Genomic DNA, 23,665 nt, shown 5'->3' with positions numbered 1-23,665 from the left:
TGAGCTCAACATTTAAGTGTGCCCGCACGATTATTTGTTGCTGCTGCAATGTGAGATAATAAAGAAAGTGGATCTAAAGTAATTTGGATCAGACACTGACCAGATTTATAAGTATAGGACATTATAGACAGCACAAGACCTTTCCTTTTAGGAAGAAGCCATGCCGTAAGTCTTTGGTTTTTTATTAAGATTTCACGCTGCACATTGTGATCTCCATTAAATTCAAAGCTATTGTAGGATTGTGGCTAGAGAGACTTCAAAGCCTCAGACTGAAAAGTCCCTTTGCCGTGATAGGCACTTCACGCACACAAAATCCCAGAGAAATTGCTAAAAATGTTGATGCCTGAATCAGTCTTGCTGAAGGCAGAATGAACATTTTTAAGTATTCCTCGATTTAATCCATACAGTATATGCTGCTTATATAAATTCACTGTGGGCTTTATACACTCAGGGCTCTACGGTGGGCACTTGAGGTGTTCTTGTTGTTTTATAGGGATAGCAAGAAGCACCTGGGTCAGATTTACTCCTGGTGTAGCGGGGATGGGATAGAAGTTCATCGTAGTATGTGTAAGATATGTCTCTGTGATGATTAGAACATCTCAAGTCAGTGGAGGTGAAGTCCATCTTAAGTGAACATTGCTGGAATAAACTGAGGTCGGTGGAGTTGGTGCATTAGTTATCCCTTTGGGAGGGGCTGCAGAGATTAAATTGAGCGGGCGTTTACTGAGCCACAGCTCTGCCTACAAGTGGTCTGAGTCCCCTGATCACGGCACTTGTACTAACGGTAACAGCTGATTAGAGGCACGACCAATAACTTCCTCACATTAGGTGAACGCCTTTTCCCTTGGAAATAGAATCATTGCACGGCAGATGGAACGGAGCATAAGGCTTTGGAGAAAGGTTCCCAGATATGCATTCAAAGTGGGGGCATGAAACAAAACAGTTGATCGGTCAGAGTCTATTCACTGAGCTTTCACTGCTTCACTGGGTAGTGAGCCTGCTACCTCATTTTTATGCTTCACTAGATATGATTTTAATCATCAGTATTTTTAAGTGACACTGTTGTCTCTTTTTGGATCTAAATCTGATTCTTGTAGATCCAGAAAGGAATATACTGTAGCCAGTCTTACACTCCTAACTAAGATATAGCTATATTGCTCTCTTTCTGAACCCTAAACAGTATGGAAGTCAAGTTAGCTACCTCAGAAGGAAGAAAACTGACTTGATGTTTTACAGGGTTTGAACTTGTGGCTCTAGGGAGGTTAAGGGTTATATTCTTGATGCTTAGACCGCTAAGTCACTGCTCTATGTAAGAGTCACAGCTTGTGAGGTGTTAGCTGTGTGCTATATCTCATTAACATGCCATTGTCCCAGGAAACACCATTGTCTCAGAGAGGGTGCAACAGCAGCCAGCAGGCCAGTGGTTAATTCTCATTCACATCAGGCCTTTCAGCTGAGGATCTCACAGCCTTTCAGAAACCTTAGGTCTGAGTCTCCACTCACACAAGTTTTACACTAGAGTAATTCCATTGACTTCAGTGGAGCTACTCCTGATTTACACTGGTGTGAGGGAGTGGAGGATCAACCCCCACGGGTCTCGGGACAGCCCTGTGAAATAGCCATGGTTTATTATCCCCCTTTATAGGGGGAAGGGGTTACACTCTGGGATAGTGGTGGAATCAGAAATAAAACTCTGGTCTCCTGACATACAGTTCCCTTCACTAACCACATCCCAGTGCTTCTGTCATTGGCTGTCTCCTGGGTCTTTTTCAGACCTCACTTACCCGGGTTCTACACTGGCGTAACTCCATTGACTTCTCTGGTCTTAATCCTGATTTACACTACAGCAATATCAGGACCTCATTTTTACTTTGCTCATACCATTTGGGAGTGGGATTCTTCCGCATCTGTAGGATGAAGATACCAAGGGGCTTTCTGTCCCCACAATGCAGTAAGTTTCACATACGCCGCTCCCAGTGGGATGTGTGGAGCCCTGTCCTTTTTGTAGTGGGTTCCATTTCCTTTAAATGACAGACTGACTTTCCCCTTTTAATTGCCTTCCCACCATCCTGCTGCCATAAGGGATTGTTAATGTACAAAGGCTTTGACTGGAATCTTCTGCTAGTCGTCTACTGTTAATGGCCATAATGTACTATTTACCCCTGTGTAATCCATATGCAGAGCTCCCACGTTGTGTGGTTTCGCAAAGATGTTCAACTCTGCAGCTGAATCCAGGCTTGCGGTAGTTATTGTTAATCAGTTGAGAAAGCTTATCTCCATTAATAATTCAGGCTCTGTTTGTTTTAGAGAAATCTTGCCAGTTTGGGGCTGTTTTATAACATATCTGTATGGCAGCCCACAAAAAACATTCCTGGGTACTGTGTGCGCGACTGAGAACATAAGCTCATTGCACAATCAGTTTAAGGGTGGACTTGTTTGATGCTAATAGAAAAACCAGCAAATCCTCCACCACTTCTCATTGTATTAACAATTTACAAGTGAAGGACATTTAAGACACAGAGTGGATGCATATCTACAGTGTGGAAGTATCTTGAGAACAGATTTAGGGCCAGATGCTGGTCTTAGGGTATGTCTACACTACGGAATAAGGTCGAATTTATAGAAGTCGGTTTTTTAGAAATCGGTTTTATATATTCGAGTGTGTGTGTCCCCACAGAAGTGCATTAAGTGCATTAACTCGGCGGAGGGCTTCCACAGTACCGAGGCTAGAGTCGACTTCCGCAGCGTTGCACTGTGGGTAGCTATCCCACAGTTCCCGCAGTCTCCGCTGCCCATTGGAATTCTGGGTTGAGATCCCAATGCCTGATGGGGCTGAAACATTGTCGCGGGTGGTTCTGGGTACATATCGTCAGTCCCCACCTTCCCTCCCTCCCTCCGTGAAAGCAAGGGCAGACAATTGTTTCGCGCCTTTTTTCCTGAGTTACCTGTGCGGACGCCATACCACGGCAAGCATGGAGCCCGCTCAGGTAACCGTCACCGTATGTCTCCTGGGTGCTGGCAGACGCGGTACGGCATTGCTACACAGTAGCAGCAACCCATTGCCTTGTGGCAGCAGACGGTACAATACGACTGGTAGCCGTCCTCGTCATGTCCGAGGTACTCCTGGTTGCCTGTGTGAGGTCGATCAGGAGCGCCTGGGCAGACATGGGCGCAGGGACTAAATTTTTAGTGACTTGACCAGGTCATTCTCTTTAGTCCGGCAGTCAGTCCTATTGAACCGTCTTATGGTGAGCAGGCAGGCAATATGTCCTTCTGCACCGTCTGCTGCCAGCCAAAGATGTAAAAGATAGATGGAGTGGATCAAAACAAGAAATAGACCAGATTTGTTTTGTACTCATTTGCCTCCTCCCCTGTCTAGGGGACTCATTCCTCTAGGTCACACTGCAGTCACTCACAGAGAAGGTGCAGCGAGGTAGATCTAGCCATGTATCAATCAGAGGCCAGGCTAACCTCCTTGTTCCAATAAGAACAATAACTTAGGTGCACCATTTCTTATTGGAACCCTCCGTGAAGTCAACCCTGTAAGCCGTGTCCTCAGTCGCCCCTCCCTGCGTCAGAGCAACGGCAAACAATCGTGCATCTGAGTTGAGAGTGCTGTCCAGAGCAGCCCAATGGAGCACTCTGATTGGGCTAAAACATTGTCGCGGGTGGTTCTGGGTACATATTGTCCGGCCCCCGTTCCCTCCCTCCCTCCGTGAAGGCAAGGGCAGACAATCGTTTCGCGCCTTTTTTCCTGAGTTACCTGTGCGGACGCCATACCACGGCAAGCATGGAGCCCGCTCAGGTAACCGTCACCGTATGTCTCCTGGGTGCTGGCAGACGCGGTACGGCATTGCTACACAGTAGCAGCAACCCATTGCCTTCTGGCAGCAGACGGTACAGTACGACTGGTAGCCGTCCTCGTCATGTCCGAGGTGTTCCTGGTCGCCTGTGTGAGGTCGATCAGGAGCGCCTGGGCAGACATGGGCGCAGGGACTAAATTTTTAGTGACTTGACCAGGTCATTTTTTTTAGTCCGGCAGTCAGTCCTATTGAACCGTCTTATGGTGAGCAGGCAGGCAATATGGATTGCTAGCAGTCCTATTGCACCATCTTCTGCCGAGCAGACATGAGATGTGGATGGCATGCAGTCCTTCTGCACCGTCTGCTGCCAGCCAAAGATGTAAAAGATAGATGGAGTGGATCAAAACAAGAAATAGACCAGATTTGTTTTGTACTCATTTGCCTTCTCCCCTGTCTAGGGGACTCATTCCTCTAGGTCACACTGCAGTCACTCACAGAGAAGGTGCTGCGAGGTAGATCTAGCCATGTATCAATCAGAGGCCAGGCTAACCTCCTTGTTCCAATAAGAACAATAACTTAGGTGCACCATTTCTTATTGGAACCCTCCGTGAAGTCCTGCCTGAACTACTCCTTGATGTAAAGCCACCCCCTTTGTGGATTTTAGCCTCCTGAAGCCAACCCTGTAAGCCATGTCGTCAGTCGCCCCTCCCTCCGTCAGAGCAACGGCAGACAATCATTCCGCGCCTTTTTTCTGTGCGGACGCCATACCAAGGCAAGCATGGAGTCCGCTCAGCTCACTTTGGCAATTAGGAGCACATTAAACACCACACGCATTATCCAGCAGTATATGCAGCACCAGAACCTGGCAAAGCGCTACCGGGCGAGGAGGCGACGTCAGCGCGGTCACGTGAGTGATCAGGACATGGACACAGATTTCTCTGAAAGCATGGGCCCTGCCAATGCATGCATAATGGTGCTAATGGGGCAGGTTCATGCTGTGGAACGCCGATTCTGGGCTCGGGAAACAAGTACAGACTGGTGGGACCGCATAGTGTTGCAGGTCTGGGACGATTCCCAGTGGCTGCGAAACTTTTGCATGCGTAAGGGCACTTTCATGGAACTTTGTGACTTGCTTTCCCCTGCCCTGAAGCGCATGAATACCAAGATGAGAGCAGCCCTCACAGTTGAGAAGCGAGTGGCGATAGCCCTGTGGAAGCTTGCAACGCCAGACAGCTACCAGTCAGTTGGGAATCAATTTGGAGTGGGCAAATCTACTGTTGGGGCTGCTGTGATGCAAGTAGCCCACGCAATCAAAGATCTGCTGATATCAAGGGTAGTGACCCTGGGAAATGTGCAGGTCATAGTGGATGGCTTTGCTGCAATGGGATTCCCTAACTGTGGTGGGGCCATAGACGGAACCCATATCCCTATCTTGGCACCGGAGCACCAAGCCGGCGAGTACATAAACTGCAAGGGGTACTTTTCAATAGTGCTGCAAGCTCTGGTGGATCACAAGGGACGTTTCACCAACATCAACGTGGGATGGCCGGGAAAGGTACATGACGCTCGCATCTTCAGGAACTCTGGTCTGTTTCAAAAGCTTCAAGAAGGGACTTTATTCCCAGACCAGAAAATAACTGTTGGTGATGTTGAAATGCCTATATGTATCCTTGGGGACCCAGCCTACCCCTTAATGCCATGGCTCATGAAGCCGTACACAGGCAGCCTGGACAGCAGTCAGGAGCTGTTCAACTGCAGGCTGAGCAAGTGCAGAATGGTGGTAGAATGTGCATTTGGACGTTTAAAGGCGCGCTGGCGCAGTTTACTGACTCGGTTAGACCTCAGCGAAACCAATATTCCCACTGTTATTACTGCTTGCTGTGTGCTCCACAATATCTGTGAGAGTAAGGGGGAAACGTTTATGGCGGGGTGGGAAGTTGAGGCAAATCGCCTGGCTGCTGGTTACGCGCAGCCAGACACCAGGGCGGTTAGAAGAGCACAGGAGGGCGCGGTACGCATCAGAGAGGCTTTGAAAACCAGTTTCATGACTGTTCAGGCTACGGTGTGAAAGTTCTGTTTGTTTCTCCTTGATGAAACCCCCCGCCCCTTGGTTCACTCTACTTCCTTGTAAGCTAACCACGCTCCCCTCCTCCCTTTGATCACCTCTTGCAGAGGCAATAAAGTCATTGTTGCTTCACATTCATGCATTCTTTATTCATTCATCACACAAATAGGGGGATGACTACCAAGGTAGCCCAGGAGGGGTGGTGGAGGAGGGAAGGAAAATGCCACACAGCACTTTAAAAGTTTACAACTTTAAAATTTATTGAATGACAGCCTTCTTTTTTTGGGGCAATCCTCTGTGGTGGAGTGGCTGGTTGGCCGGTGGCCACCCCACCGCGTTCTTGGGCGTCTGGGTGTGGAGGCTATGGAACTTGGGGAGGACGGCGGTTGGTTACACAGGGGCTGTAGTGGCAGTCTGTGCTCCAGCTGCCTTTGCTGCAGCTCAACCATACACTGGAGCATACTGGTTTGGTCCTCCAGCAGCCTCAGCATTGAATCCTGCCTCCTCTCATCACGCTGCCGCCACATTCGAGCTTCAGCCCTCTCTTCAGCCCGCCACTTACTCTCTTCAGCCCGCCACCTCTCCTCCTGGTCATTTTGTGCTTTCCTGCAGTCTGACATTATTTGCCTCCACGCATTCGTCTGTGCTCTGTCAGTGTGGGAGGACAGCATGAGCTCGGAGAACATTTCATCTCGAGTGCGTTTTTTTTTCTTTCTAATCTTCACTAGCCTCTGGGAAGGAGAAGATCCTGTGATCATTGAAACACATGCAGCTGGTGGAGAAAAGAAAAGGGACAGCGGTATTTAAAAAGACACATTTTATAAAACACTGGCTACACTCTTTCAGGGTAAACCTTGCTGTTAACATTACATACAGAGCACATGTGCTGTCGTTACAAGGTCGCATTTTGCCTCCCCCCACCGCGTGGCTACCCCCTCAACCCTCCCCCCTCCCTGTGGCTAACAGCGGGGAACATTTCTGTTCAGCCGCAGGCAAACAGCCCAGCAGGAATGGGCTCCTCTGAGTGTCCCCTGAAGAAAAGCACCCTATTTCAACCAGGTGACCATGGATTATATCTCCCTCTCCTGAGGATAACACACGAACGGATGTTGCTTGAACGCCAGCAAACATACACTGCAATGCTTTGTTGTACAATGATTCCCGAGTACGTGTTACTGGCCTGGAGTGGTAAAGTGTCCTACCATGAAGGACGCAATAAGTCTGCCCTCCCCAGAAACCTTTTGCAAAGGCTTTGGGAGTGTATCCAGGAGAGCCGCGAATGCCAGGGCAAAGTAATCCTTTCACATGCTTGCTTTTAAACCATGTATAGTATTTTAAAAGGTACACTCACCGGAGGTCCCTTCTCCGCCTGCTGGGTCCAGGAGGCAGCCTTGGGTGGGTTCAGGGGGTACTGGCTCCAGGTCCAGGGTGAGAAACAGTTCCTGGCTGTCGGGAAAACCGGTTTCTCCGCTTTCTTGCTGTGAGCTATCTACAACCTCGTCATCATCATCATCTTCTTCGTCCCCAAAACCTGCTTCCGTATTGCCTCCATCTCCATTGAAGGAGTCAAACAACACGGCTGGGGTAGTGGTGGCTGAACCCCCTAAAATGGCATGCAGCTCATCATAGAAGCGGCATGTTTGGGGCTCTGACCCGGAGCGGCCGTTCGCCTCTCTGGTTTTCTGGTAGGCTTGCCTCAGCTCCTTCAGTTTCATGCGGCACTGCTTCAGGTCCCTGTTATGGCCTCTGTCCTTCATGCCCTGGGAGATCTTGACAAAGGTTTTGGCATTTCGAAAACTGGAACGGAGTTCTGATAGCACGGATTCCTCTCCCCATACAGCGATCAGATCCTGTACCTCCCATTCAGTCCATGCTGGAGCTCTTTTGCGATTCTGAGACTCCATCATGGTCACCTCTGCTGATGAGCTCTGCATGATCACCTGCAGCTTGCCACGCTGGCCAAACAGGAAATGAGATTCAAAAGTTCGCGGTTCTTTTCCTGTCTACCTGGCCAGTGCATCTGAGTTGAGAGTGCTGTCCAGAGCGGTCAAAATGGAGCACTCTGGGATAGCTCTCGGAGGCCAATACCGTCGAATTGTGTCCACAGTACCCCAAATTCGACCCGGCAAGGCCGATTTAAGCGCTAATCCACTTGTCAGGGGTGGAGTAAGGAAATCGATTTTAAGAGCCCTTTAAGTCGAAATAAAGGGCTTCATCGTGTGGACGGGTGCAGGTTTACATCGATTTAATGCTGCTAAATTCGACCTAAAGTCCTAGTGTAGACCAGGGCTTAGTTACATCAGTGTCAGTCTGGATTAACTCCATTGGTGTAAATGAGAACAAAATGTGGCTTTTCGTTATTTACTATTCACGGCCAGCAGAGCAAATGCCATTTTGCAAATGGATTTGACTTCTTTTTTTATTTCAGTCATTGGGATGGAATATTAATGATGATGATGATACTAGGCAGTTAAAGGCCACTGACTGAGTTTGTGGCCCCATTGTGCTAGGCACTGTACAAACACATAGTAAGAGACAGTCCCTGCCCTAAAGAGGTTGCAGTCTAAATAAAGAAGGCAGGCAAAATGTGGAAGGGGAAACAAACACATGGAGAGGTGTGGTAAATAAATAACTTGCTGGAGAATGGCAGAACCAGGATTAGAGTCCAGGTGGCTGCACTCCAGTGACCTATCCACTAGTCCGTACAGTTTCCACTTACAGCTTTCCACCCAGATCCAATCAGTGAAGACCTGCATGGGCTTATCTGAAAGCAGAAATGGCCCATGGACCTTTACTGGGCTGATTGTTTTATTTCCAGGCTGTCCATGAAAAAAGTTAGAAGGAGGAATCAGAGAGTCAGATTCCGATACTCTTATTCCAGTTCAGCAGCATTTTACTGCATGAGTAGACTCATTAGCTACAGCCAGATTACTCAGGGAGTAATGTACAATTGCATGTGAGTGAGGGTATCAGAATCTGTCCCAGAAATGGCAAAAGTTAGGCAGTGTGTCTCAAGGGAAGAAGAAAAAAAAGAAAAGAAAGATACTTAAAATGATAATCCAAACTAATTTTGTGTGAAAATAGCCTTGGCCTTTAAGCTTATCTCACCAAAGCCTGCTAGGGAATCTAGAAGTATTTGCAGGTAGCTGTTCCATAAGCCATTTGCAGAGGTGAAACACAGTGACCCCCTGAAAATTAAAGCCTTAGATGATTTAACTCCTTACGGAGACAGAGATTGCGGGAGCACCCCTCTACTGTTAGCTTACAAGTAGGTTGGTAGGATCTGTGGTCAACAGTGGAAGTGTAGGTTTTAGCTCTCTTGGTTTTATTCGTTTTCAGCATGATCTGTTTTTCTTTGTAGTTGTTTATTATTTACAGAAACTCTCTTCAAAATAATTGCTTCAGTTTCAAACAATATTCAGTCTTGCTGCTGCAAGGGATGAAGTAGCTTTAATCAGAAGTGCTCCAGGACAACTCTGCGAGTGAAAAGCATTATTACAGAAAGACAGCAGATTATTAAGTGGTTTCTAAAACACTTTGTCATCATCTGAAATTTGAGCAATAATTGATGTCAGTGGGTGGCATAAAGGGTGATAATTGGTTCCTGTAAATCTTTTAAGTGCATTAGCAGGATATGATTATAACAAAATACCTAGAAGTTTTGCTGCACATGTTTAGCTCATATGCAGATTGTATGCTTATTATTTATTTTATTGGTCACATTATATATTAAATTTCCATTTATAAATGGTTAACGTATGATGATGAGATATCGTAAGCGTGTTGTAGAACATGGGTAGTTTGGGCTGTAGATAGTTATAAACACGTACGTGGAATATCTTATTGACTGTTGTAAGCCATAGTTATAACCAATCTGTTCACCTGGTGGAGTCTATAACAGTCTATAACAATTGATTAATCAGTTATTAAAACATTTATTAATAATTAACCCTTTATAAAATGATACCTTAATATAAAATGTGAACACTTTATTTGTTGATATGTCTGTGCCGTGCATCACAGCAGTATCTGAGCACTTCTCAGCATCCCTGGGAGGGAAGGAAGTATTGTTACTCCCCTTTTTACAAACAGGGAACTGAGGCACATAGAGATTATGTAACCTTCTTACAGTCACACGTTAATTTTGTGGCAGAGCCAGGAACAGAACCCATGCCTCTTGACTCCAATGAGTGATGATCACATGGACAGTGGTCTGAGGTTTTCAAAGCTGCCTGATTCATGTGAAGGGATAAATAATGTGAAGGGATAAATAATGCTTCCTTATTCACTTTCTCCACACCATTCGTGATTTTATAGACCTCTTATCATATCCCCCCTTAACTGTCTCTTTTGCAAACTGAACGGTCCCAGTCTTTTCAGTCTCTCCTCATATGGAAGCTTAAAAGCTGTTCCATAGCCCTAATAATTTTTGGTGCCCTTCTCTATACTTTTTCCAATTCTAACATATCTTTCCTGAGATGGGACGATCAGAACTGCACGCAGTATTCAAGGTGTGGACGTACCGTGGGTTTATATAGTGACATTATGATATTTTCTGTCTTATTATCTATCCCTTTCCTAATAGTTCCTAACATTCTGTTAGCTTTTTGACTGCTTGTTTGTTCATAGCAGTTTTCTCTCCAAATATACTCCATAGGGTGAAAGGGTTTATTGTTTCAGTAAATTGATTTTAGTAGAGTGCAGTTTTGTTGGAAATAAGTCTCAGTTTTGCAGAAGGTGGCTCCTCCTGCTAAATATTTTTGCCCCAGCATACCAAGTAAATTGAAACCAGAATACGGAAAGGTAGAGAATGTATTTTAGCAAAATAATGTTACTGCTTCACATGCAGTGTATAAGGGAATGCGTCTAGTAGTTACTTCGGTGTCTGGGAAGCCTGAAGTTCTGAGTTCCGTTCCAGCCTATGCTACCGACTTCCTGTGTGACTTGGATGAGTTACTTTACCTCTTAGACTCAGTTCTCCTACCTGTATAATTGAGCAAATAATATTTACCTACCTATTTACATACCCTTAATTAGTGAGTGTAAAACACTTTGAGAACTTCAGCTGAAAGGTGCTACATCCCTGAAAGTGCAAAGTATTGTTATTCCAGGGTTTGTGGTGGCTGTTTGTTAGTCATCACTCCAAGGGGCTCTCATCCCATGAGCCATGAGCCATTAGTACCTTTCTCCCACTTCCTTCAGAATCCGACAAGGAGGCTGTGGCTGGCCTCACAGTGAAGAGGTAGATTCAGTGCTACTTGTGGTTTGGCCTGTAGGGAATTGTATAAGAACTGGGCCTCTAGTCTCTCCACAGAAACTAGCTGTGTCATCTGAGTCAGAAGCGAGGTAACCCACAGCATTGGGGCCTCCAGGATTTGATGGGGATGAGGCAAAAGGTTAATTCTAATAGAGGAACATGATGGGATCCTTAGGAATCTGTCAGTGGTGTAGATGACTCCACAGTTATGTGGGTAGGGAGAAAATGAGGCTTTGTAGAATAGTTCCCTTTCACACGCCCAGAAGGCACATATACTAGGAATAGCCTCCTGTTAGGAGCCAGGTCCAAATAACAGGTATGTGTTGTCCTTTCCTAAGTCATATCTGGAGACCTCCTGGAGTGAGTTATAGTCGGACAACTCCTCCACCTCGTCCGTTTCCTTCCTTCCCCTCTATGGAATGCTTAGTTTGGTTGGGTACATCATACCCTCTTTCTCCTCCTGGCCTGTGCAGTGGTGTCCCAATCTGGGAAGGAAGAGGCTATCAGCTTTACCTTTGATCGTGGACTGTCACAGGAGGATGTGGAAACTGTACTTTTCAACTTGCATAGGTTCTACAGCATCATCCCATCAGGAGGATGAGGTTCCTGTCACCGCAGAGAGGGATGGAGTATGGCCTCTAAGGGACATTGTCCATCTAGTAGACGCACCGAACACTCCCCAGGATTCTGGGGATCTTTCCACAAGTTAATCCACACATACACCAGGGGAGGGCAGGATGTCTTGCCAGTGCCTACAGTAAGCTGGCATTTGAAGTGTCCTGCTGGTGATGGGACCGTGTAGGCATGGTAAGGGTCTGTATTTGCTGGGAGCATCAGATTAGGGCAGCACTGGAGGCCTCATGTAAGATAATGCTGATGGGGCCATTCCTGCGGATTTAGAGGGGGAAGATGGTGCTTTGCTGTCCTCCCACTGAATCATCAGAGCCCCAAATCCAGGAAGTTCCTGTAAAGGGAAAGGTGGTGCTTATCCTCATCTCCTGTCACTTCCACACATGCAGTCGATTCTGGCCATTTATGCAGGCTCCCTCCCGTCCACAGGTGTATTTTAATAGGATGACTTGCCCCTATATCTCTTACACTCAGACAGTCAGCTAATGGCTAGGAATGGGTGATCCTGACAAGCTTTGCAGGTTCATTTCAGTTCATATCAACACCCAGAAGTTCTAGTTTGCTCATATGAAAAGTGCTGAACTTACTTGGTGTATAAATGGGCCTAGTTAGAAATTCCATGAGGACACTCGTCAGAAATGACAACCCCCAGCATACTCAGCGTTAAAATATCTGGGAAGGGAATCTGGATGGCCTCATGGAAAGGGAAAAGAAAAGGAGTACTTGTGGCACCTTAGAGACTAACCAGTTTATTTGAGCATGAGCTTTCGTGAGCTACAGCTCACTTCATCGGATGCATAGCATATCGTGGAAACTGCAGAAGACATTATATACACACAGAGACCATGAAACAAAACTTCCTCCCACCCCACTGTCCTGCTGCTAACAGCTTATCTAAAGTGATCATCAAGTGATCATCAAGGAAGGCCATTTCCAGCACAAATCAAGGTTTTCTCACTCTTCCCCCCCCCCACACACACACAGACACAGACACACATACAAACTCACTCTCCTGCTGGTAATAGCCCATCCCTCTTTGAAACCTCTCTTTATAATGCGCATGATAATCAAGGTGGGTCATTTCCAGCACTAATCCAGGTTTTCTCACCCCCCCCCCCACACACACACACACACACACCCTCCAAAAACCACACACACAAACTCACTCTCCTGCTGGCAATAGCTCATCTTACAATGTGCACAGCAATAATCCAAGTTTAACCAGAACGTCTGGGGGGGGGGGGGGGGGGTTGTAGGAAAAAACAAGGGGAGATAGGCTACCTTGCATAATGACTTAGCCACTCCCAGTCTCTATTCAAGCCCAAATTAATAGTATCCAATTTGCAAATGAATTCCAATTCAGCAGTTTCTCGCTGGAGTCTGGATTTGAAGTTTTTTTGCTGTAAGATAGCGACCCTCATGTCTGTGATTGCGTGACCAGAGAGATTGAAGTGTTCTCCAACTGGTTTATGAATGTTATAATTCTTAACATCTGATTTGTGTCCATTTATTCTTTTACGTAGAGACTGTCCAGTTTGACCAATGTACATGGCAGAGGGGCATTGCTGGCACATGATGGCATATATCACATTGGTGGATGTGCAGGTGAACGAGCCTCTGATAGTGTGGCTGATGTTGTTAGGCCCTGTGATGGTGTTCTCTGAATAGATATGTGGGCAAAACCTCTCATGGAAAGGGTGATAGACATGGAGCCTTTTATTTCTTGGCTAGTGTTTTGAATAGGACCCCAATCTGGCAGTGTTTACAGGGACATGAATATTAAACTCTCACCTCCAGACATGGTCCCTCTAGGTCAGGATCAAGGCCCATTGTCAGAACGGTGTGGGTTCTGCCAATAGGTCTTAACCGAATAAAAAACTATTTCTCTTGAGCTATGTTTGGAATCCAAAAACCTGATTCTGATCTCAGTAATTATGTGCGTAAATATGGAATAACTCCACGGACTTTGTTGCACTTATTCAGTGTCACCAAAATCAGAAACTTTCTCCTTTTTCATCATGCCATATTGAAAATAACAGCATCAATACTGCATACAGCATGGGATATTTTGGTTGGGTATTTTTTGTTTTTTTGCTAGACACTCAGTACAGATAGCAACTTTCTAGATTAGCAACTGCCAGAAAGATAATTTTATGAATGGAGTTTAATAGTGGCAACTTTATATGATGCAGAAGAAGATAAATGGAGCATAAATGGAAAAAGAACTTCACTCTTAGGCACCATTGTTTAGTGATTCATAAGCCATTAATTGCTTTGTACTCATCAAGTACAATTGTCACTTCAGTAGACTCCACGGTATTCTGAATAGAGCTTGGCAAACTAATTCCTCATGTAATTACATCTATATAGAATTAAATCCTGTGGGAATTCTGCGCCAATGCATACGTGCAGAATTCATGTCCCCCACAGATTTCTTTGCTTCGCCACAGAAAAATGACTTTCTGACAGGGAAGCAAAGGGAAGCTGCAAGAGTGGACACGCACCACTCCCTACCAGATATGTCCTTTCAGGCACCCAGAGCATCCGGCAGACCGGTGAATCACTGCAGGGCTGGAGACATCCCAGCCAGTGGCTCCTACCCTGAGCCGGGATCAGCTGCTAGTCCCAATTGGGCTGGAGGCAGGAGAGGGCGGGACTTCCTCTTCCCCTGCAAGGAGTGGCTGGGGCTGTATCAGACCCACTCCCAGGAACCTCCCCTAGCTGCAGGAGGTTCATCATCCTCCCTTGCTTCCTCCCCCCATCGCTCCTCAGCTGCAGGGGGAGGGATCACTGTATGGGGAGCTGTTCCTCCATTCACCCAACCCCGGTGCATCCGGACCTCCCATACCCAGACACCGCTGCCAAGCCTCACCCCATACATCCAGAACCCCCATAGCCCTCCATACCCAAACCCCACACCACTGAACCTCAGTCCCTGCATCTGGAGCTCCCCTGTACCCAGACCCTCTGCTTCCAGGCCCCTGCCCCTGCACCCAGGCCACCCCCCACTGAATTCCCTGCACTCAAACCCCCACACTAATGAGCTCACCCTGAGCCCCCACATCCAGACCCCATGCCACTGACCCCCGGTTGGCTGCACCAAGACTCCCACCCCACCAAGCCCCACTCCCCCAGCACCCAGACTGCCCCGCTAAGCCCCAGCAACCTTCACCTGGAAGCCCCTGCAGAGACCCATTGCACCTGCACCTGGAACCCCCGCAATGAACCTCTGTGCATCCAGATCCCTCCTACCTAGACTGGATTCCCCCACACTGAGCCCCTTCATGCTTGGATCCTGCCTTCTTGAGCCTGCCTGCCCCACACCTGGTGCACCTGGCACAGGGGGGCAAGGCTCCAGGGTGTTTCTGGGGCAGGTCCAGGCCTTGTGTTGTGTCAGGGTCAGGTGCAGCCTCACCCCTGAGTCCATGTCCCAGGGGCGGGGCTGGGAGGGCTGCAGGGTGATCTCCCACCTTCATGCAGCCAGTGGCCTGTGCTCCCCACTGCCGTGCCGGAGCCTCTGCATTTATTTATTGAAAAATAAAACTCGCAGAATTTTAAAATATTGTGTGCAGAATTTTTAACTTTTTGGCATAGAATTTTTTATTTTTTGGCACAGAATACCCTCAGGAGTTCCAAAATGTAGGTTTGTTTATGCATGATTCATAGATATGCCATCTAAAAAATGAAACATTTAAAAAAGTGAAGAGCAAGTGCTCATTCAGTACAGGTGTTGCTTGTAAATTCTACATGCCGTTCACAGGCTGAATTCTGCTCCTGAGTGCATGTCCAAACTCCACTGAAGTCAGACTCACTTTCAAAGCTAAGTAGGACATTTGGTTTTTAAGCAGTGAGGTGGGAGCAGTTTGACATCGACATTACCTTTCCTGTGGGTTAGGCTGGCAGTGACAGGGTATCACTATCAATTAAAAATGTACAACCTTGCATAGGAAAATGGGCTGTAACAGATGGCGGAGGAATATAGAGTTGCAATTATGAGAAGTTTGTTTCCACGTGGAGTGTAATGGGTACTCTCCAGGTGCCAATGTGATCCTGACTCCGGAGTTTGGGTCAGTTTTAGGTTTCCTATGGAAACCACCTTCCCTCTTTCTCCTACTTCAGGAATCGCAAACACTGAACAACACTCTTCATAGTCATTTCTTGTCTGCTCAGAGGCTGCTTTAGACTCAGCAAGCTGGCTCTGTCAGGTGCAGTATGCAGAAAACTCTTCTGCTTCTGTCCCCAAGGAACAGAAAGAGATTTTAATAGTGACTTTCATTTCCGAAAGAGTGAAAAACAGAGGCTGAAATATTTGCTCCAATAACAAAGTTGTTCAAATGGTCTGTTCCTAAAGGGACCCTGCCAAAGTAAAATGAATGGGCCAGGTTTTCACACAACCACTCTCCCTGCACTGGAGAAGTAGGCTGCACCATCCTTAAGGATGGCACATTCCATTTGGCTCTCCCCTGTGGTGGTGCAACTCCCAACCCAAGGTAGTGGCAACCTCTAAGCTCTGAAGCATGAGGCGTCTTGAACCAGATTGCCAACGAAGGGTGCTTGAAATAGTTACATGACTGCAGCTCTCCAAATGCCTGTGAGGCACCATGTGCCAGATTTGGGCTCTGAAATGATCCCGCGCATCCATTGGGCTTGCTCGCAATAAAACAGGTCACGTCAGGCTTCGTTGCATGTGTGGCATAACAACTCAAGCGCTTGAAAGGGCCCTGGTAGGGAATGGGTTGACTGGCTTAGATCGTAGCTCAGATTGACACAGACATATGAAATGCCAATCCAGAAGTTTGCATAGACTTGTCAAACCAAAGTAAACCCTGCCAATGGAAGAGCATGGGAGAAGAACTTAAAAAGCCAGACAATGGCCTGTTTCAGAGTAGCAGCCATGTTGGTCTGTATCCGCAAAAAGAACAGGAGTATTTTTGGCACCTCAGAGACTAACAAATTTATTTGAGCATAAGCTTTCGTGGGCTACAGCACACTTCATCGGATGCATAGAATGGAACATATAGTAAGAAGATATATATATGCATACAAAGAAAAAAGAAATGGAGTACATGTGGCACCTTAGAGACTAACCAGTTTATTTGAGCATGAGCTTTAAGGTGCCACAAGTACTCCTTTTCTTTTTTCTTTTTACGAATACAGACTAACACGGCTGTTACTCTGAAACCTGTCATATATGCATACAGAGAACATGAAAAGGTGGAAATATCCATACCAACTGAAAGAGGCTCATTAATTAAGATGAGCTATTATCAGCAGGAGAAAAAAACTTTTGTAGTGATAATCAAGGTAGCTCATTCAGACAGTTGACAAGAAGGTGTGAGGATACTTAACATGGGGAAATAGATTCAATATGTGGAATGACCCACCCACTCCCAGTCTCTATTCAAACCCAAGTTAATGGTATCTAGTTTGCATATTAATTCAAGCCTGTTTGTTTGCCTACTTCTCCCTACATGTGCCCTCCTTGCCTAAGGGGTTTTTTTTTCCAGCATGTTATTGGGTCTTTAGGACTTTGTGCAAAAGGAACACATCCTGCAGGCCTTACCAGCAAAACTCCCTTGGAAGCCATTAGGAGTTCTGCCTGAGGACATGGGGCTGCATCCTGGTCCTGATGATATTCCTGGAAGCTTTGCCACTGGCTTCAGTGGGCTCAGAATTTAGCCCTGGGTGAGAACTTCAGGATTTGGCTCCATGTTAGTTCAGTATACAAAATCTGTGCACCATACAGCCACTTAACTTTTTAACATGAATTTATCTTCGTCTTTTTCCCTTCACTGTTTATAAATCAAGAATTGTTCCCCTGCTGTCCAGCAGCAGAGAAGGTAGAAAACCTCTATAACAAGTACTCTGCAGTAATCTACAGTAATGGTCCAAACCACTGTAGCTACTTCGCTGTAAACTGCAGTGGCTTGTTACTATAATTGTTGCAAATTGCAGTGTTTTGTTTTGTTTTTTAAATAAAGGAATCCTGGTATACTGAAGCATCGCAAGTCAAGTTCCTCTGTTGCCTTTGTACATATGACAGGTCCCCTCATCTGATCATTATTATATATTAAATAATCTAGCCCACTAAAGTTCAGAGCTTAAATTACTACTGTAGATCTTCAGTGTTTAGTTGGAAATCATCTTCTCCTTACCACTGACAAATATTCCTGACCTGCGTGTGTTGGTTTTGTTATAATTCTGTGTTCTCCCGCCTTATGGAAAACATCACAAAGACTGTGGATGTTTTTTTAATTTTGCTTTTTCTTCTTTCCTTCATTACCTGAAGTGACCAAATGCTGTTTGTAACATCCTAGTTGTTAAAAGAAAAGGAGTACTTGTGGTACCTTAGAGACTAAGTACTCCTTTTCTTTTTGCAAATACAGACTAACACGGCTGCTACTCTGAATCCTAGTTGTTGTGCAGACAACTATGATCTTACAAACAGGTGAGGGGAGAAACAACAGGAGAAGATGAATTCCTAAGCAAAAAAAATCTGCATTTCATGGAAATATCCTTAGCATTCTATGGGGGAGCAGCAGGATTGTTTGCAAATACAGTGTTTTTCAGAACCTTCCAATGAGACTCCCTTGCAGTGGTGAAGGTGAACCACAGTTACGCTGTAGTTAGACTTTCCATGAAGATTGAGGGCCGTGTCCTGCCATTGATCAGCGAGCTGAAATCTTATTGACTTCAGCGCAATGGCAGGAACTGGCCTAGAAAGAAGCACCTGAGGTGGAAGACGGTGAGAGACTGAGTTCATTGGAACACTGTTCAGCAATGGCAGCATTTCACTGTCAACAAGCTACGGGGGTAGCATCCCAACGGTAGCAGTGATTATGGATATGTCACGGCCACTATGGAAAAGTGGTATCATCCCCATATTAGGGGTTGTCACTGAGGATAAGCCTCTGGTGGTAGCATCCTCACCACTAGTTGTCGCTAGAGGTGCTAGTACAATGAGAATAAAAAGTGAGACAACAGATACAAGCCGAAACCTGCCCCTGTAACTGAGCTTCTGACTGGACTTGTACTGACCAGAAACAAAGAACATTACCCTCAATTTCAGCCTTTGGCTCCAGATTTACAGTTCTATGTAATTAGTCTTCAAAGGGTCGATTTTCACAGTTTTAACAAATAAAGCATTGACTTTGCATTGCCAAAGCTTGTCTGAGCCCTTCCTGCAGCAAGCATCTTCGGAAGACTCGTCTCCTTGAACATTTAAACTGTCAGACCTAATTATCCGCATTGGTTCAGCTGAATGGCGTTTTTCCCCCTCTGCCAACAGCAATATTTTGAAACATAAACTGTATCCATAGTTAGAAGCGTCAGTTTTCTGAATCACATTATCATTGTCGTGAATTTGCCTCTTAAGTTAAAGCCTAACGTGCCTCCTTTGTGAAATACAGCTTTGTGCAAGGACTCTCCAAACGGAGGGCTCTGTGTGCTCCACCCCAGCAGGCAAAATGTTCCAGGGACAGCAGGGCTGGCGTCCCTTTGTTTTTAAGAAGCGAGGTTGGTTTAATTGTGAAGCCTCAGCGTCATTACTCTGCCTCTTGCCTTTCAGAAAAGCCACAGCTGGATGAGATCACCTTGGAGAGAGTGCTGGAGGAGCTGGAGACGCTGTGCTACGAGAACATGAGCATTGCCATTGAGACAGAGGAGGGCCTGGGCATTGAGTACGACGAGGACGTGGTGTGCGACGTGTGCCGGTCCCCGGAGGGAGAGGATGGCAACGAGATGGTTTTCTGTGACAAGTGCAACGTCTGTGTGCACCAGGTGAATGACGTCTGGTCGTACGTGGGCCGGCGCTATCAGCGCCTTTCAGTCTGAGGCGTGTATCTGGCCTTTGATTAGCTAGAACAAACACTGGCTTGACACTGAGAGTCTGAAATAGCAACGCATGCTACTGGCTTGGGCACCCTCTGCCATTCCTGCTGTGACCAGAGTGCTTCACCACCACCCCGCACCTCAGATAAACTTTCGGGGTGCCGTGGAGATTTGCTACCTTCTCGTAAATGGCTGTGCCGGGGGTGGAATTCTTTGGTCCTTACTTGGGGTTAGGGTGTACAGCGCTGCATCGGGGCAGTACGGAGCTACAGCAGCCCAGAACACACACCCGAGAGGCATTGTGCCTTAACGGAAATGCAGAGCACAAAGCAACACAAAGGAGTGGACACAGCCGGTATGGCTCCCCTAATGTCAGTGGGTCTCAAGCAGGGGTACATGTACCCCTGGGGGTATGCAGAGGTCTTCCAGGAGGATGTCAGCTCATCTAGATATTTGCCTAGTTTTACAACAGGCTACATAAAAAGCATTAGCAAAGTCAGTGCAAACTAAAATTTCATACAGACAATGACTTGTTTATACAGCTCTATATATTATATTAGAGTTTTTCAACCTGGGCGTGGTGACCCCCAGGAGGGCTGTGGGATGGGTTTAGGGAGGTCGCAAGTGCAGGGCTGGCATTAAGAGTGGCAGGCAGGGGCCCCACGGAGCTAAGATAAATGCTGAAGCCCAAGCCCCGCTGCCCAGGGCTGAAATCAGACTCCTGAAAGGGGTACAGTAGTCTGCAGAGACTGAGAAGCACTGCCTTATGGAATGAAAACCAGGCTGCTATGGAAGGGTCAAATCATTGCACGTTCTCCTCCTCACCTCCCTGCCCATTTACAAGTGCTCTGGCACTCTCTCTGCTCTTCTCCAGAGAGTAGGGAGGGAGCAGAGGGACTGTAGTTCCGCCTAGTCCTTCCCTGGGTCATGCATTAGGAGGAAAGGTTCCTTGCACCACTGCCCCACACGTTGCCTATGGGCCAAAGAGCAGCTGGCTCTCAGCTTTGACTTAGTAAGTCTCCCTTGGAATCCTGCAGGGCTTTGTCTGAGTAAAGACTGAGGAAAACACGAGTAAAGGTGCCATGATTTGATTGTGATGTAGCAAACCTCACAAGTGCATGGTGCTCAGTGCACATCCCTAAGTTGATAGTGGGACACGCTTTGCCTCATGACATCATGCCTGGCACATCCAGAGAGCGAAAGAGGGGTTCGCAGACTCTCTGCTCATCTAATATTTGTCTATCTTCTTACTTTCCCTGCCCTGTGTTTGTCTGTATTCATTGCTATTTATCGTAGGCTGTGTCTTTCCCTAACTTTATTCTGCGGTCTCTTGTCTTCTTGTTTTGTCCGCTACCTCCCATTCTTTGCTATTTTTTCACCCCACCCTTTCCATTTAATGTGCCAGCTCTCTTTCTCTCTCCCCATTAAAGTGCTCCCGTGGGAGCTTTAATGACCACGAGTACCCAGAATATAGATGTGGCTACAGAGGATCTCTGTTATGCATCACTTGAGGTATGCTTATTGCAGGACTGGACACTCCTGCATTTGCCAGAAGGATGGACCGATAGGTTTCTCCTCACATTTCTCTTCTATGGCGCTGATCTTATAGCACTGGATTGTGTGTATAAGCAACCACCCAGCTTCAGTAACATTCTCTCACATGGCAGGGTTTATAGCCCAGCCTGTTGTCAGAATGCAGGATTGGATTGGATTGGATTATTTTTTTTTTTTTGCCTGAATATTTGTTTTGTAGAATTGAGTGTTAACGCTCCAAGTACTTGCTGCAGGGAAGGAAAAAAATATGATAGTGTCTTGTGCACTCATTTGTATGTCTGTGTGCATGCCATTTTGTGCAGGAGGGTGTGTGTGTGAGTGGGTGTGTGTATGCTGACATACTCTAGAGAGGCCAATTTTCCTATTAAAAAAAGCCAAATTGAGTAAAATTTTCAGAAGCACCAAAGTGACTTGACAACTTAAATCCCACTGAGCTTCTATGGAATTTGGGCTCTTAAATCACATCTGTGCTTTTGAAAATTTTACCCACTGTCACTTCAAGGGAAAGAAAATTAGTTAGGTCCACAAATATCAGGTCAGCTATCAGATAGATATTGATTAGCTGAGTTTGAGGCATCTGGTGTAAACAAAGGATACCTCTTTAAGATTCGATTATGTACAGTATTTGAAGGTGTCTCTCTTTAAATGGGTCTGGTGCTGATCTTTGCTGGCAGTATTTGCATCATAGCTTCTGGGAAGTGGGGGAGCTTTCAAGATATTTGTTGTCGATGTAGGCGGCTGTTTTGGATGGTTTTCATCAGTGAAACAGGTTCTGCAGAATATCAAGATGATTCAGAATTTTCATTACAAACCTATGGTGGAAAATCCAGGCATGGAGGTAGCACACCTTCCCTGTGCAACACAGGCAAGGAAACAGCACCCTTTCCCCATGCAACACAGACGTGGAGACAGCACGCCTTCCCCGTGCAACACAGACGTGGAGACAGCACGCCTTCTCCGTGCAACACAGGCATGGAGACAGCACGCCTTCCCCATGCAACACAGACATGGAGACAGCACGCCTTCCCCGTGCAACACAGACATGGAGATAGCATGCCTTTCCTGTGCAACACAGACATGGAGACAGCGTGCCTTCCCTGTGCAACACAGACATGGAGACAGCACACCTTCCCCGTGCAACACAGACATGGAGACAGCGTGCCTTCCCTGTGCAACACAGGCATGGAGACAGCACGCCTTTCCCGTGCAACACACGCATGGAGACAGCGTGCCTTCCCTGTGCAACACAGGCATGGAGACAGCACAACTTCCCTGTGCAACACAGGCATGGAGACAGCACGCCTTTCCCGTGCAACACACGCATGGAGACAGCACAACTTCCCTGTGCAACACAGGCATGGAGACAGTGCACCTTCCCCATATAACACAGGCGTGGAGGCAGCGCACCTTCCCCGTGCAACACAGGCGTGGAGACAGCGCACCTTGCCCGTATAACACAGGCGTGGAGGCTGCATGACTTCCCCGTGCAACACAGGTGTGGAGGCCAACATCAGGGAGGATTTTGCTCTTCAGTGTATATGGCCACTGCCACCTGAAAGCAGAATGTGGCAGCTAAGTAGCATTTACTCATGTAAGTAGCCATAGGGGCTTCCTAGGGTCCAGTTGGTTTACTCATGTGGGCGGGAGCTTCTTCCACAGGGAGAGGCTGCAGAATTAGACACTAATGGCCTGATCCCGTGCCACTGAAGTCAATTTGAGCCTTTCAGTTGACTTCAGTGGGCTTTGAATCAGGTCTTAAATTATCAGCTAAGTCTCCTGCCAGAGCTCTACACTAACTCCAAGCTAATTTCTGGCCTGACTCACACTGCAGGCAACAAGGTTACACAGTGTGTACATCACGGTAGCGGGCCCTGTGAGTCTATTCCTGACCTAATCCCCTGTCCCTCTGCCTCCCTCAGCACACATTTCTAACCTCTATTTGAATTCTCACACAGTGCTAATGGGCCGTGATTTCCCCACTCCCATGAGAAAACAGGGTTACACTCCCCAGTAACGAAGGAGTTGTCATGGTGGGCTGTGTTTCCTCTGGAAAGAGCAGCATCTGGTTCCTGCTGCATGGCCCATCACAGCAGGCGGGCAGGCTGAGCAGATGGCCTGTCTTGCCCCTGTGTATCTTACCTACCAAGTGCTGATCCTGCCCGCAAAGCAGGTCACGATCATTTTCTGTGTGCCGTCAGATTTTATGAACCCTCTAAAAATGAGAGACAGAAACTTAGATAAGATGGGAAGATGGAATGAGCTGATCTTGGTCTGTGCACCTCGGAGCGCTTTTGTACATTTCCCAGTCAGGCTGATCTCAGGTGGAGATCTCGAAGAAGTGCTGACGTCCACTTTGCAAGGAAAATATATTTTCATTTGAAGATTTTGCAGTTAGCTCCTTTTCAGACCTCCAAGCAAGAGACAGTGTGCATCTCATAAATGGGTATTCGGTGATGTTGCTGCTGTGCCTTTTGCAGAAACAGGAATGTCAGAAGGATGGACATTAAAGGCAGTTGAGCGGGAATT

At 46.8% G+C, this 23,665-nt stretch overlaps 2 protein-coding genes across 3 annotated transcripts in view; one reads left to right on the top strand and one right to left on the bottom strand.

The window, feature by feature from the left end:
* The window catches only part of JADE2 (jade family PHD finger 2), a 158,725-nt gene that overhangs the window by 95,187 nt on the left and 39,873 nt on the right, over positions 1–23,665 (top strand). For both annotated transcript variants that reach the window (XM_074960444.1, XM_074960445.1), the window contains one exon: positions 19,323–19,534. In XM_074960444.1, the coding sequence (XP_074816545.1) occupies positions 19,323–19,534 (212 nt within the window). The remainder of the gene's footprint in view (positions 1–19,322; positions 19,535–23,665) is intronic.
* On the bottom strand, positions 673–7,625 carry LOC141992629 (uncharacterized). Its single transcript, XM_074961970.1, has 3 exons — positions 7,220–7,625; positions 6,202–6,640; positions 673–694 (listed from the first exon to the last, which is right to left on the bottom strand). The coding sequence occupies exons 1-3, from the start codon at positions 7,623–7,625 to the stop codon at positions 673–675; spliced, it is 867 nt and encodes a 288-aa protein (XP_074818071.1).

This window comes from Natator depressus, chromosome 8 (assembly GCF_965152275.1).
Source record: "Natator depressus isolate rNatDep1 chromosome 8, rNatDep2.hap1, whole genome shotgun sequence".
Taxonomy (NCBI): Eukaryota; Metazoa; Chordata; order Testudines; family Cheloniidae; genus Natator; species Natator depressus.
This window is presented reverse-complemented; position numbering and strand designations above follow the sequence as displayed.